Below are 14,042 nucleotides of genomic sequence, written 5' to 3'. Positions count from 1 at the left end.
ACTCTAGAGTCTAGACAGAGAAGCTCTGTCAGAAGATATATACTTTATTATGAATTATGAAATGTATAAATATTGATCTCCAAGAATTAACCCAAATAACTTATTTGTATGCACATTCTCACATGGGATCTTCCTGTCTAAAAAGATCAAGGCGGCCTGCTTTTATGTTCACACCCGAAAACTACTGCCCCCAAAGCTTCGTTTCTTGGTGTTCTTTACATGTATACCTGAGAAAGAACAACAGAGTTTACAGGCTGCCTGGTTTTAAGAGATGAAGGCGTGGAGCTTACCTCACAGAAGAAACTGTGCACATCAATACTCATTTGCTCGTCTACCATCTCCTAAATGAGGTTATGTGGCTTTGTTGCAAGTGGCACTATACGAGTCTTGCAAAGATTCAAAAGAGAAGCACCAATGACTATAACTCCACCTATGTCACTGCTTTCAAGCCTATGAAGCGATAGAAAGAAAACTTAGCTAGAGAGGGTTTAATTAATCGAACAGTATCAAGATTCAAGAGCAGTGTCGAATACTTAGGAATTGGTTACTTTAAACATATGAAATGGTAAGGCAGAATGTCAGCTAAGTTAGCTTACCGTGGGGCTGAGATTTAGACTGCCATTTTCTATCACGAGTTTTATTCAGGAACTCTGTGAAGCTGGATAAGATTATTGAGTCGTTTTGTGCATCTCTAGTGACCAGCCACTGCTCATCAATCTGGATATTTACATCCCTGTACGTTGAAAATTGAAAATATGGAAAAGAATGACAATTAGAAAGAAAAATCAGTAACCTAAAGTGAATTACTACCTCTTTAAAGAGAGAACTTCATAATTCTTCCGAAGAAAATCAGCATATTTTGTTAGTGCCTCCTGTGCATATTGTCTTCCTACGGATCTCACGCTTGCAGCACTAAGTAAATTCTCCAAAGACCGGTGTTTTTTCACAAGCTTTAGAGCAGTCTTACGACCAAAACCAGGAACAAGATGCTGGATACCGGGAACACCATCTATTTCATCTCCCAAAATGCATCCTGCAATAAAAATTTTAATGAAATCCTGCAGGTAGCTTCTTGATTTTCTGTTGTATTTGACACAGCAAGTTCATGTGTGGGCAGTCAAGAATAATACGACTGATAGGCACGATGACAACCACAGCATACAAGCTTGCATGAAAAACTTGTTTTATAGTAGCAACTAAAAATAGAGAGTGATAGATACTTGCTTAAGCTCAAATCAGATTGTGGGTCGCAGTTGTATTGAGTGAGGTAGTGTTTTAACGTGTAAAACGACCATCTGTCCAATTCTTGTACGGGTATAACCATCTGAACATCTTCTGAAATGAGTTGCTTGAAATCCTTGTCGGGAGAAGCTATCACAGCTCGATATCCCTTATGCAGCACTTGATGCACAAGTGTTGCGACAACATCATCTGCCTCGTGCCCTTCAATTTTCACAACCTGCATGTCATGTAAAAGTGAGAATTCAATGCTATTCATTCCTGTTCTAAAGGTATGATCATTTACCGGAACATTGCACTTCTGAAGGACATCCATGACTAGTTTCTTCGATCTTCCAGTAGACCTTTCAGCAGCTGGGAACTGCTGCATCATCTTTTTTCTATTTGTTTTGTATGATGGGAGTAGTTGCCTTCGGTACTCATTGCCACCTTCACCATCGAGGACCTATACACGAAGTCATCTGTTCAATTTTCAATTATTGAAATGATGGTAGCAAAAACCACCTTCACCATGCTCAACTACATTCGGCATAACCAAACGAATTCAATACATATGTCTAACGAGAATCAGATGATAACTAAAGATAAAGCCAAATCAACTCAACAATTGGCACCAAACTCACATGAATTCTACCAAAAAAACAGAAACCTATTGAACTTCACGTAAGCAAATAGATAATAACTAGAGAAAAAAACTCGATCAACTCAACATTCTTCGAACTCCATTGAACTAATAGAAAATATACTACCACCACCATTAGTTATATGTTATTGCTAATAAGAATAGCTGCATTTTACCTCAAATATCCTTCCATCCATAACATATAAACAAGCCAACAGAATAGTAGTATAAAATAAGTATATACATCAAGAAATGCATAATTTATCCATATACCAAGCAGGTAAGCAAGATGCAGTCTTTTTAGCAGTTTACACACAAAGAAGTATTTACTTTCTCTCTCTCATTCACATAGCAAGCAGATAATCAAGATGAAGCTTTTTTTTACCAGTTTATATACAAAGGGGCACTTACTTCCTCTTCCACTCTCTAATCCACATACCAAGCAGATAATCAAGATGCAGCGTTGTTTCCTTTTAACCAGTTAACATATAAAGGAGCATTTACTCCATCTCTCTCTCTCATCCACATTCTAAGCAGGTAATAAAGATGCAGCCCCTTTTATACCAGTTTACACACAAGGAACATTTACTCCTCTCTCTCTCCACACACACACGCACAAGGATAAGGGACTTACAGCTACAACAGGATCATTGAGGCTGACTTGGGAGAAGAAAAGAGAAATCCAATGAGCAAAAGAGTCCAAACTAGGAGTGCTCCCTCTATAACACAAGGGATTCACATCCAAGAAAAACACCCTCCTCTTTCTTGGCATCTTATCATAGCAACTACCACCATCATTTCCACTCAAAACACCATTCTTGCGCAGCTGGGGTAAAAGGGCCTCTTCTTGAGCAACCGACTGCTCGCCATTTGCAGCTGAAAACAGGGGTTTGATAACTCTCCAAGATTCGGCCTTTTTCGTTCTTGAATTCGGAACAGATATTAACGACGGCAGAGAATAAATTTTGGCGGGGTAAAGACTGTCGCAAGAAGAAATAAATTGGGTTAGTTTGCTAATATGCAGATGAGAATCCATTGACATTGAGATGGGTATGTTCAAGATTTCTGCTGCGCGCTTTATCTATTTGGGTGTCAATTGTTAACCGCGTTTCTACACAGATTAATCTGTAATACTTGCAATAAGGGCCTTCAAAATTCTGGTTGTTCTCTATTAGTCCCTTGAGTGAATAATTAGGATTAATTTTTATAAGGGTTAGTCAACAAAATACTTATCTATTTTAATCTTATACGGAATAATTATCTTTAAAAGCCATTTTCTCCAGATTTTAATTATCTAAATTATCTCAAGCAAATACAAGTTTTTTTTAGGCAAAACACATTCTTAGGTCCTTATACTTTAGTCAAAATGTTCATTAGGTCCTTGTACAATTTTTTCGTTTCAATAAGTCCTTATACTTTTCACAATATTTTTATCAAGTCCTCGTACAATTTTTCGTTTTAGTAGGTCCTTGTACTTTTATCATTACTTTCATTAGGTCCTTGTACAATCTTTTATTTTAGGGACTTTTTTACATTTATCTTGGATAATAATCTAAATTTAATTAAACTTAATGAAATTTTTAATATTCTATTATTTAACTTAGCATAGTCTATAAAGATAAAAGTAAAAGATATTTTAAAATAAAAAATTGTATAAGGACCTAATAAAAGTTATAATCAAAGTATAAGGACTTACTAAAACGAAAAAATTGTACGAGGATGTGATGAAATTTATGAGAAAAGTATAAGGACCTATTAAAACCAAAAAATTGTACGAGGACCTAATGAACATTTTGATTAAAGTATAAGGAACTAAGAATGTGTTTTGCCTTTTTTTTATTTTATTCATTACATACATATGAACATAATTTTACATTTTTCATTAAGCATAACTAGAATATCTAAAATTTTAGATATAAATTAACTTCTAAATAAAAATATTTTAATAATTAGATTGATATTACCAGTCAAAGAAAGTCTAAAAATGATTTTCTTATAATTAAGCGTGTCATTTTATTTTTAAATAAAGTTACAATACTACTAGTATATAAAATAATTTAACAATATAAATAAATGGGAGTGTTAGGGTGTCACCACCTCTTAAAATAACATAATACCACCATTCATAGTCAATCATTTGTACACGTGGACGAATAATAAGCTGCCACGTGGCAAACAAAACTTAAAAAGACGGTCAACAATATGTTGTACACTATACATCAATTTTTTTCGGGCAGCAATATCCAACATGCTATACAGCAATCTATAGATTGTTGTGTAGCGTTTATAATATTGTTATATAAGTGGTGTCACGGTGTCACTTTAAGAGGTGTTGTCATTTTAACACAAACCTATAAATATATATACTTATTTTTCTATAAGATAACAAATATTTTTTAAAAATTAAAATTCTATATTTTTCAAGAAAAATCTAAATATTTACTTCAATGTGTGTATAGTGAATCAAAAGATCACTTTTATTTGTTTGAGATTAATTGCATACTTAAATTGTACGGAGAAGAATAGTATTTCATCAGTTCCACTATTAAACGTTTCTTTTCCGCCATTGTTTTGCAAAAATAATGATAAATAGTTAAAGTGTAGAGAAATTAAAGCAAGCAAGAGAATAATATAAATACGATTCTCTTCTATATTAGTTTTTCTCTTACTTTACTTTATAAGGATAAAGGATGATAAATTTTAAGTAAAGTACTATTAGTACTTTTTTGGATTATTAGGATTACTAAGAGTACTAGCAATGGTGGCCTATCTTCGGAGTCCATCTCAGAGCCTATCTCCATTTTTTTCTATCATGTCAGCAGACCCATCCCAGAGCCTATCTCTCTGCAATGAGAGTCCACCCAGAGTCTATCTCAGTGTCCATCTCATTTCCATATCATCATTTTTATTTTTATATATTTCATTTTTAAGACAAAATGATAAAAAAAAAGAGCAAATTTTATTTTTTTTAAAAATATAGTACTACATTAAAAAAAATAAAGATATATAAAAACAACAAGAACACATCAATCGGACTCGGATTCTGGCTCGTCATCCTCGTCAAGACCCATCTTCTTCTTCAACCGTTGGATGGTGTTCCAGATGGACTTCTTCACATATCGGGAATTGGATTTCATGTGCATGCTGTAGAGGCCCACCATCGATTGTGCGAAGGCAGCAGGACCCAATGCATTGTCAGCCTGGACCGGTGCGGTTTGGGCATCCGTCCCGCTGGACTCTACCTTCCCCTTCCCCTTCCCCTTCTTCGCTTTTGCCTTAGCTGCTTTCATGCCCATTGGGCGATGAAGAGTAGACTCAATTGGCGATTGGTCCTCTGACAAGTCTATAGGGTCCGGTCCGCTGCTGCTATAGCTCTCGGAGACCGTCAGGCGTGTCTGCACCGATCTCGTCTGCAACGCCTCCGACATAGCCGTTTTGAATTTGGAAAAATCCTTCAGTTGTTGATATGTTTCCCAGAACTTGAACCCTTTTGAGTTGACAGTGGCCCTAAACTCCTTCAACAACAACTCTTTGATGGAGAATTCGTTCTCTCCGCTACGTATTTCCCGCAAGTGGCCATTGTAGATACCGTGAAATTTAGCGCAGTCGAACACCATGTGTTGCCAATGCTTGCGAAGATCGCTGGACTTGTGTGTCGGGGCTCCATTGGGCTTCCTTTGTTCGTATCTTTGTGTGATACGCCCCAGAAACCGCCCTTACCCTGATTGTAGACATCTTCGCCGGAACTCGATGTGTTCATCGGTCTACCAGCACCGACGTAGCCGCTTTGTGGGAAGCCGGCGTATTGGGCGCCGTGGAGAAAAGGTAGACCTCCTTGAGATGGAATCTGGTTTGAACCCAACCCGAATATGTTTTCCACAGGAAATTGGCCGCCTCCGGGAAATTGGTTTCCCGCTAGCAGGTTCATAAACTGACTTCCATGGCCAGTAAACTAGTTTTCGCCGGAATAATTGGCATCATTGAGATTCATTTTGCTAGAGAGATGAATGTGTGAAATGATGAGGGATGAATTATTGGATAAAATGATGAGAGATGAATGTCTGAAATGGAGGAAAGAGGTATATATAGAAGTAATAAAATTTAAAAATAAAAATAAAAATCGGCTCTGCCATGCGCCTGAGCCTCCGCAATGGAGGCCCATGCAAAGCCGATGGGGCTATCAGCTGAGCCCATTGATCGGCGCTGGGGCGGAGGCGTTGGGGAGGGGGAATCAACCCTCCCTCCGCAATGGTGACCGGTGGGAGGCAATGGGGAAGCCGGTCGCTCGGCCCTCGCAATCGGCCTCCAAGGGCCGAACGATCGGCCTCCACTGTGGATGGATGCTCTAATGGACTAATGGGTGTAACCATTAGTAAGAAACTGTTCCTTCAATAGCTTAAGCTGTTTGATCTATATTTTATCAAATCAAATTGGACTATTGAACTAATTCGAGGTAAACTATGAACAACATTTCAATATGTATATGTAGTTCGAAATTAATTACTCTATAAAAAAATGAACACTCACAAGTCACACACTGGAGTTCACACATTTTATTGTCATTGCCGTTAGAGTTGGTTGGGCCTAGGAAGCTCCGCCTCTTCAGTCTTCCCTTCGATGCATTCTAGAGAACTTTTCTCCTCTTTACATAAAACACTCTAACACCATTTTCATCAAACATACTCGCTGCCTTCTCTCCCCCAATTCTCTCTCACTAAAACCATGTCTCATTCCCACCTTCTCCACACTTCTTTCATCCCCACCGCTCCCCCTTCCCTCCGCCGCCGACTCGGCGGCGGCGCCCACCTCCCCCGAAAGCCCCATCTCATTCAATCCAAGATCCGAGAAATCTTCATGCCGGCTCTCAGCTCCACGATGACTGAGGGAAAGATCGTCTCTTGGGTCAAATCGGAGGGCGATAAGCTCGCAAAGGGCGAATCCGTTGTCGTGGTTGAGTCCGACAAGGCGGATATGGATGTGGAGTCGTTTTACGATGGGTATTTGGCCGCCATTATTGTTGACGAAGGTCTTTCAGCTGCGGTTGGATCCACGATTGCTTTACTCGCCGAGACTGAGGAAGAAATTGCCCTCGCCCAATCGAAGAAATCTTCTTCTCCCGCCCCCGCATCAGCCTCCGCCGCTGGAAGCAACGATGCTCCGGTGGTGCTCGAAGAAATGCCGAGCCCAGTTCCTGCTGCTGCGCCAGTTGTAGCTAGTGTCAGCAGCAATGCTGGTGCGGTGGGCTCAGCTGTGCATCCAGCGTCTGAGGGAGGCAAGAGGGTGGTGGCTTCGCCTTACGCGAAGAAGCTGGCGAAGGATTTGGGGGTGGATTTGAAGGGAATTGTTGGGAGTGGACCCAATGGAAGAGTGGTGGCTAAGGATGTGGAGGCTGCTTTGGCGGCTGTGAATGTTGCCACCACGGCTGCTGAGGTGGCTAAGCCGAGTGGCGTAGAGTTGGGCTCTGTGGTGCCATTCACGACGATGCAGAGTGCTGTGAGTAGAAACATGGTTGAGAGCTTAGCAGTGCCAACATTCAGAGTGGGGTATACTTTCACAACAGATGCTCTTGATGCTTTATACAAGAAGGTAATGCTGCTTCACTGGATTGCTAAGTTTTTCGATTTCTTGGTGAATTGCTCTAAAAGTTCCATTTTGTGGTGGTTTGTCTAGTTTTATGCTTAGAAATGAATAGACGCATAACTCAATGTCTAGATTGAATAAGAGGAAGAGGTATTTAGAAGATGAGTACTTGAGAAAATGTTTTGTGAAATTCATTGAAGTTTGTAGAAGTTATATACTAGATTATAAAGCATGATCTTGTTTGCACTTTTACCGATGAAATGAGTTTTAGGGAAATGACACATGAGCGGATAATTTGCAGTTTCTTTGCGACCTAGCCATAATTAGTTTGGGAATTGATTGAATTGGTGAATGCTTTCTGTTGGTTTTGATGTATCAAATAAGTTGTTGAAGTTAGTTGACAGGCTGAACAGTTATATAGATATAAGTCATGATCTCGTTTGCAATTTTTCTTGAAGAACTGAGATATAGAAAATGGCACACACATAGGGGATACTTTGCAGTTATGTGCAACCTAGACTAAATTGGTTTAGGAATTGATTGAATTGGTGTTCTCTAATTAGGTATTCCTCTAGGGAATGCTTGTTTTTTGGGTTTTATGGATCAGATTGTTTAGCTTTTTGTGATCTTTTCTGATTCATTTTCAGATTAAGTCTAAAGGAGTGACTATGACAGCATTGTTAGCCAAGGCAACAGCACTTGCTCTGGTCCAACACCCCGTTGTGAATTCCAGCTGCAGAGATGGCAAGAGCTTTACATATAACAGTCATATTAATGTTGCAGTAGCAGTAGCCATAGATGGTGGTTTGATCACACCAGTACTTCAAGATGCTGACAAGGTTGATAATCCCTTGTCTTTAATCAAGTTTCCGGTAGAGATGTTTGTTGGTTGTCCTTCTTTTACTTCGCTCACCCTTTTGTGCCCCCCTTTGTTTGTCTTAGATCGATATTTATTCATTATCGAGAAAGTGGAAGGAATTGGTTGATAAGGCACGAGCGAAGCAGCTCCAGCCTCAGGACTATAATTCGGGTAACTTGTTAACCTCATTGCCTCAGATATGCTCGTTACATTTGATTTACGCTTACCATGGTTAATCTATTGTTTCATAGGCACTTTCACCCTGTCTAACCTCGGAATGTTTGGTGTGGATCGCTTTGATGCCATATTGCCTCCAGGAACTGTAAGAATTTTATATATTAAGCGAGAAGGAATTATCATGTTGCCCATGGAAATATCTTTTACCGTGTCATCTTATGATAACAAACCATATATGGGATTTCCACAGGGTGCGATCATGGCTGTTGGAGCTTCTGAACCTACTCTTGTTGGTACAAAGGATGGTCGGATCGGACTGAAAACTCAGATGCAGGTGAGATCATGCTCATGACATGTGATTATACTGAAACTTTGTATGAAATTCTGTTAACGTAGTACTTCTCAAACACTCATATAACGCGTTGGTATGCTATATTCCTAGGTGAATGTAACAGCAGATCATCGTGTGATATATGGTGCTGATCTGGCTGCCTTCTTACAAACCCTGGCCAAGATAATCGAGGATCCTAAAGATCTAACACTTTAGATTTGTCGTATCATTGGAGATTGAAGATTTTGTTTCCGTATCACCTTCTTTAGTTAACCTCCTCTTTCAAGGCGAATTAAGATGCAGATATCTTCAGACAAGAGGGCCCACTGACTGATACAGAACGAAGACGTTGTATGCAAGTGTCGCATATGATTTTATTTGTTTTGTCTAGTTGAAAGTGTTGCATACATTTAGTTTATAAGAGGTCTTTTTATTGCTTCAAATGGTGACTGTGAATTGTTTTGGTCTTGATGCTACAAGTTCTGATTTGAGTTAGATGATTTCGTCGTTCTTTGATGTATGACGTGGTTGTTTGATGATCGCATATCTGTTGTTGTTGCCTTTTGTCTCCATAAATATGCTGATACTGTCATGGCAAAGGGGCTTTTGCCTTGACAACATGCTTTTGATCATAAACTCAAATGAATAAACTGAAAAATCCTGCTAAATATATTAAATCAACAGCCTTTGACATCAAGGAAGAGTTAGAATGCCAACAGGAAATCAAGAAAATCAGCATTTGGTCATACTTAGATTTGCAGGGAATCAGAAGGAAATCACGTTCTCTGTTGCGAGAGTTTTGAGAGGAAGAAAACTTGGGGCATAAGCGACTGCACGAATGCAGAATCGGCTCTGCAGACCGAACAGATCAACGTGGCGAAACGTCTTAGTCTTGCTGGAGTAGTATAACGTCAGCAGCTTGCTGTATTCCAGAGCCATCAAGATGTCACCATTTGGGAAAGCTTTGATGGGGCACATAAGCCCTTCATTGTAATCACCGTCTCTTTTTCGGATCACGAATTCTTTTGTCCAAGACTTCTCGTCACCATACTCCTTCATCAACCAAATAACAATCTCATTGTGTGACGAGTTGTCGCAAAAACAGAGACAATCCCTAAAAGTAGACACATTCAGACACTCTTCCCGACCATCATTGCAAGGCAGGAGACAGAACGTGCTAAAGAGTTCTGTTTCGAGATCAAAGCATGAGATCCACACAGAGGAGCCGTACATGTCGCGTACCATCCAGTGAATGTTTCCATTAAGAAATGCCCCTTTGGCGTTGCCTTCATACTTAAATGGGCCAATAGAGAAAATCCCACTCCATGATCCAGTTCCAACTGTGTATACTTGGCACTTTGGTTCAACAAGTTCTGCTGTACCCAGTTCTGTATTCAGTACCAACTTGTGAAAAACCCGGACCATCTTATACTGACCTGTCGTTCTACTCACTCCAAATCCAAAAGTATCCACATGAACCCTACGTTTCGAGGAGGAGAACTCCGGAGGGCAAGGGAGCTTTATGTAGTCGCGAGTAATTGGATTGCATATGAAGAGATCACGGGGCCACCAAATATCTTCCCTCCTAAGGATACCATGTTTGAAAATCTCACGGGACATTATGCCTCGGCTGCACAGAAAGAGCAAACCATCAACTGAGCTATAAGGTGGCTCAGTACAAGGGAGGTTGAAGTTCAACACCACATTCCAACGAGGCACACGCTTAGGACTAAGCTCGTCTACATATTCAAAGACTTTGTATGGCTTCGGGTATTCTCCCTCCAAAAAGACAGCGAGGCTGGGGACTGATTTAGAAATATGAGACTTCACAAACTCACGAGTCTCGAGCAGATCAAGCCATGGCTTGCAAACGCTCTTGCAGCTCATAGTGGTTCGAAATGGGAGTCTTGACGAGAGGATGTTGATTATGATTTCAGGTGGTAGAAATGACAACAAACCTTCGCCTGATTTTTGATTTTTGGAAGCTTCTCTCTGTTTTCTAGATTTTTTACCTCTCTGATCAAAGAAAACACGTAGTTATGCTCCAGTTAGCCAAGAAATTTCGGTACTTTTATCAGATTTAAAAGCTTGATAACGCAACATCATCAAACAGATTTTAGTCTTAAACCCTAACACATCCAGCAAATTATGGATCGAATTTGGTGTGGTTGATAACAAATTGAGCAACAAGTTAAATGCAAAATATCTGGATTTGATCCAAACATAAGTTCTTCACAAAACAGAGATCGAAATAAGTAGAGAATAAAATCAGGAGAATGCAATCAAATAAGCATAAGCAGAGAAAAATCTAATTAAATAACAATACAAAGAAACCTCATGCTTCATCTTGCGGAATGCGGTGAAGTAGGGTGCGAAAACGGTGGTTGCCGCTGATGCGTTGCAGCTGGAGCTGGAAATCGAGGGAAAAAAACTAAGCTCAAAAATTGAAATTTGGTTTCATGAAAAGGTTGAGAAATGTATAGCCATATATAGAAAGGGAAGCATGATGAGCTGCCCAACTTCTGTGAGCAGCAACAGCACCAATGTTTCTTCAAATGGTAAAAGTTTTTTTCATGGGAACGACCGCATGATGCGAACTACTATAAGTGTCAAATTGGGAATTTGACATATACTCTTTTCATTTTGGGTGATAAAATTAGATTACTGTATGGCGGCACATAAATTTGTTTGCAAGCTTATAAAATAAATAGTACTCCTATGTTTTTTAATAATAGCAACTAGTATTTCAATTTTGGTCCCTAAAATTATGTACTACTAGGATATTGGCATGTAAAACTATAAACTTTTAGATTTGTGGGTCCTCCTCCGTCTTTGACGTTGAACTGCATTCAACATTTTCATCAACTGAAGCTGTCTCCATATCAGGGGACTTATGACCACGGTTCACTGTGTTTTTCTCACTTGAGACTAAGCTGTCTCTGTCACTGCATGAACTGCTGCTACCTTGGCTCTCAGCCATGTTCCTTCGACTTACACGGCCAGTGGGAGGAGGTTTCTCAAGCATAATAGCATCAATCGTTTATAGGGTTTAGATATCATCTCGGCTAGGGTCTAGTATGTAGTAAATAACACAATCGTTGCCAAAGTGAACGAGTTTCAGTCATTCCTCTAGGGTTTAGATATCATCTCGGCTAGGGAGTAGTTTGAATTGATAAACATAATGTACACATATTACTGTTTAATGGTTATTTTTTACTCTGTAATGGACGATTTCTGATCTGTAATGTATATGTTTGTTGAGCCGTTTTTTTGTGATTTTATATAGTGTTGTATAATGTATATGCCGTATTTAAATAATGCACATTATAATGGGTTTAATGTGTGACAGAAGTTAATCCATTCTCCAAAGGGTTTAGCAATCCATGGGGCTAGGGTATAGTACTGTCTCACTAACAAAACCTTGACTACGGGAAGGGAGTTAGAACCATTCCAATAGGGTTTAGTAATCCATAGGGCTAGGTCATATTACTAACCCATACATCAAAATTCATTTTTGAATTATGTACGTGTTTCATGGAATAATGTTTAGGCTAAGTAGAACTAAACGATGTAAGCCAAGTGCCCTTTAATGTACATGTGTAATACTAAATGGTGTACCTGTGTAAGTATTTAATGTTTGCGAGAGTTGAATCCATACCCTTTGGGTTCAGCAATCCATGAGGCTAGGTTGTAGTACCCACTCACAAACGGAACCATCACAAAGGGCAGAGAGTTTGAATCATTCATCTTGGGTTTAGCAACCCATGGGGCTAGGTTACAGCACCACAATATGAATTAAATTTCATTTTTTAATGCGTTTAAGATTTGGTACAGTAAATAATGTACTAATAGTATCCAATAATGTGCACGAATAAGTGAATAATGTACAGATCGTCCATTACTACAGGACACAAATCGTCCATTATTAAGTAAATAAAATTCATTACACTGAAATATTTGTACATTATGTTTATCAGTTAAAACTACTCATAAAATCACGACAAAAACGTCTCATAAACATATAGATTACAGGACATAAATCGTCCATTACTGAGTAAATAAAATTCATTACACTGAAATCAGGGACGGAGCCAGGAATTTATACTGGGAGGGGCAAAAATATATATAGGCAAAATTCAAGTATTTTAGATGGGGCAATTAGTGAGAAATTAAACTATATAAATTTTATATTATATAAATTATATATATGTGAGGAAAATGGAGGAGGGGCATTTGCCCCTTCTTGATACATGCTGGATCCGTCCCTGACTGAAATAGTTTCACATTATGTTTATAATATAAAATTACTCATAAAATCAGAACAAAAACGTCTCAAAAACATATACATTACAGGACACGAAAATCGTCCATTACTAAGAAAATAAAATCCATTACACGGGAATATTTGTACATTATGTTTATCAGTTAAAACTACCCTAACGTATATGATAACTAAACCCTAGAGGTATGACTGGAACTCGTGGACTTTGCCGACGGTTGTGTTACTTACTCCATAGTACACCCTAGCCCACGGGATTGCTAAACTCTTGGGGAGTAAATTAAACTTGCTCCATGTTAGAGTTTGTATACTAGAAATCACCTTTCGAGTGATTGAATACTGTTAAAACTCTTATTTTATTTTCCAAATGAATAAATAGATTATTTTTGTCATTGTTATGTTTTACATTTAATGGATGTTTATTGCATATTTAAATGTATAAGTAACTTAACAAAGTCTAAGTCTTTGTTTTAGTAGACCGGCTGTGGGCGTCGTTCACTTTAAGCTAACACGGTCAGTTCTAAACAAAGAAAAAGAATAATTACACAACCTAGATAGGCTTAGACTACCTATCGTGAAAGGTTGCAATGTCAGTCCGATTATTTCTAATCCTTACTGAAATAAGATGACGTTGGTGTGGTATAGCACTGAATGGATCTAACAACGAGACAGTCTTTATGCTATCTACTGAAAGACGAGGTCTCGTAAATTATTTCTCAATCAATGTACGTTAGCATTGAGTGTGACATCCCTAACCCGAAAGCTGCATTATTTTGCATATTATCATATTGCATATTATATTGTCATTTATACTACAGAGATATTAAGTATGTCATAGAGAATATATTTATTTTTATGATTGATTCGGTATAATCAAATGTATAGATAATTTTAATTCACGAAAATTTTAAATATGAATGTGTATATACTATATAATTAAGTTAGTGTATAAATT

The 14,042-nt window shown here is 38.5% G+C and overlaps 3 protein-coding genes across 4 annotated transcripts; 1 reads left to right on the top strand and 2 right to left on the bottom strand.

Moving 5' to 3' along the window:
• Nucleotides 1-4: 4 nt before the first annotated feature.
• On the bottom strand, nt 5-2,965 carry LOC125223159 (5'-3' exonuclease family protein). 2 transcript variants are annotated; one of them, XM_048126166.2, is made up of 7 exons: nt 2,496-2,963; nt 1,526-1,684; nt 1,225-1,459; nt 811-1,033; nt 597-733; nt 291-450; nt 5-227 (listed from the first exon to the last, which is right to left on the bottom strand). In XM_048126166.2, exons 1-6 carry the CDS (start codon nt 2,901-2,903, stop codon nt 431-433), a joined length of 1,182 nt encoding a protein of 393 aa, XP_047982123.1. In that variant the 5' UTR covers nt 2,904-2,963; the 3' UTR covers nt 5-227; nt 291-430. The 2 variants fall into 2 exon arrangements, with proteins under 2 accessions (XP_047982123.1, XP_088919195.1); XM_089063069.1 differs by having other exon boundaries at nt 1,225-1,684; nt 2,496-2,965.
• A 3,434-nt stretch (nt 2,966-6,399) lies between these two features.
• LOC125223156 (dihydrolipoyllysine-residue acetyltransferase component 5 of pyruvate dehydrogenase complex, chloroplastic) lies at nt 6,400-9,303 on the top strand. Its single transcript, XM_048126163.2, has 6 exons — nt 6,400-7,447; nt 8,089-8,280; nt 8,384-8,471; nt 8,552-8,622; nt 8,728-8,811; nt 8,920-9,303. The coding sequence occupies exons 1-6, from the start codon at nt 6,584-6,586 to the stop codon at nt 9,022-9,024; spliced, it is 1,404 nt and encodes a 467-aa protein (XP_047982120.1). The 5' UTR covers nt 6,400-6,583; the 3' UTR covers nt 9,025-9,303.
• Nucleotides 9,304-9,454: 151 nt separating this feature from the next.
• On the bottom strand, nt 9,455-11,382 carry LOC125223157 (F-box protein CPR1-like). Its single transcript, XM_048126164.2, has 2 exons — nt 11,143-11,382; nt 9,455-10,824 (listed from the first exon to the last, which is right to left on the bottom strand). The coding sequence occupies exons 1-2, from the start codon at nt 11,152-11,154 to the stop codon at nt 9,574-9,576; spliced, it is 1,263 nt and encodes a 420-aa protein (XP_047982121.1). The 5' UTR covers nt 11,155-11,382; the 3' UTR covers nt 9,455-9,573.
• Nucleotides 11,383-14,042: the final 2,660 nt, after the last annotated feature.

The sequence above is a fragment of the Salvia hispanica genome, chromosome 1, assembly GCF_029641045.1.
Source record: "Salvia hispanica isolate PSC_SH4W2 chromosome 1, Shi_PSC_v1, whole genome shotgun sequence".
NCBI classification, from domain to species: Eukaryota; Viridiplantae; Streptophyta; class Magnoliopsida; order Lamiales; family Lamiaceae; genus Salvia; species Salvia hispanica.
This window is presented reverse-complemented; position numbering and strand designations above follow the sequence as displayed.

Excerpts from the sequence above, each read along its gene's own strand:
- LOC125223159 (XM_089063069.1), bottom strand. The coding sequence starts at position 2,903 with ATGTCAATGGATTCTCATCTGCATATTAGCAAACTAACCCAATTTATT. Across the intron at positions 1,685-2,495 it reads TCAATGATCCTGTTGTAGCT|GTCCTCGATGGTGAAGGTGG; the intron begins GTAAGTCCCTTA and ends CTTCGTGTATAG. Across the intron at positions 734-810 it reads GAAGTTCTCTCTTTAAAGAG|GGATGTAAATATCCAGATTG; the intron begins GTAGTAATTCAC and ends TTCAACGTACAG.
- LOC125223156 (XM_048126163.2), top strand. The coding sequence starts at position 6,584 with ATGTCTCATTCCCACCTTCTCCACACTTCTTTCATCCCCACCGCTCCC. Across the intron at positions 8,281-8,383 it reads TACTTCAAGATGCTGACAAG|ATCGATATTTATTCATTATC; the intron begins GTTGATAATCCC and ends TGTTTGTCTTAG. Across the intron at positions 8,812-8,919 it reads GACTGAAAACTCAGATGCAG|GTGAATGTAACAGCAGATCA; the intron begins GTGAGATCATGC and ends CTATATTCCTAG.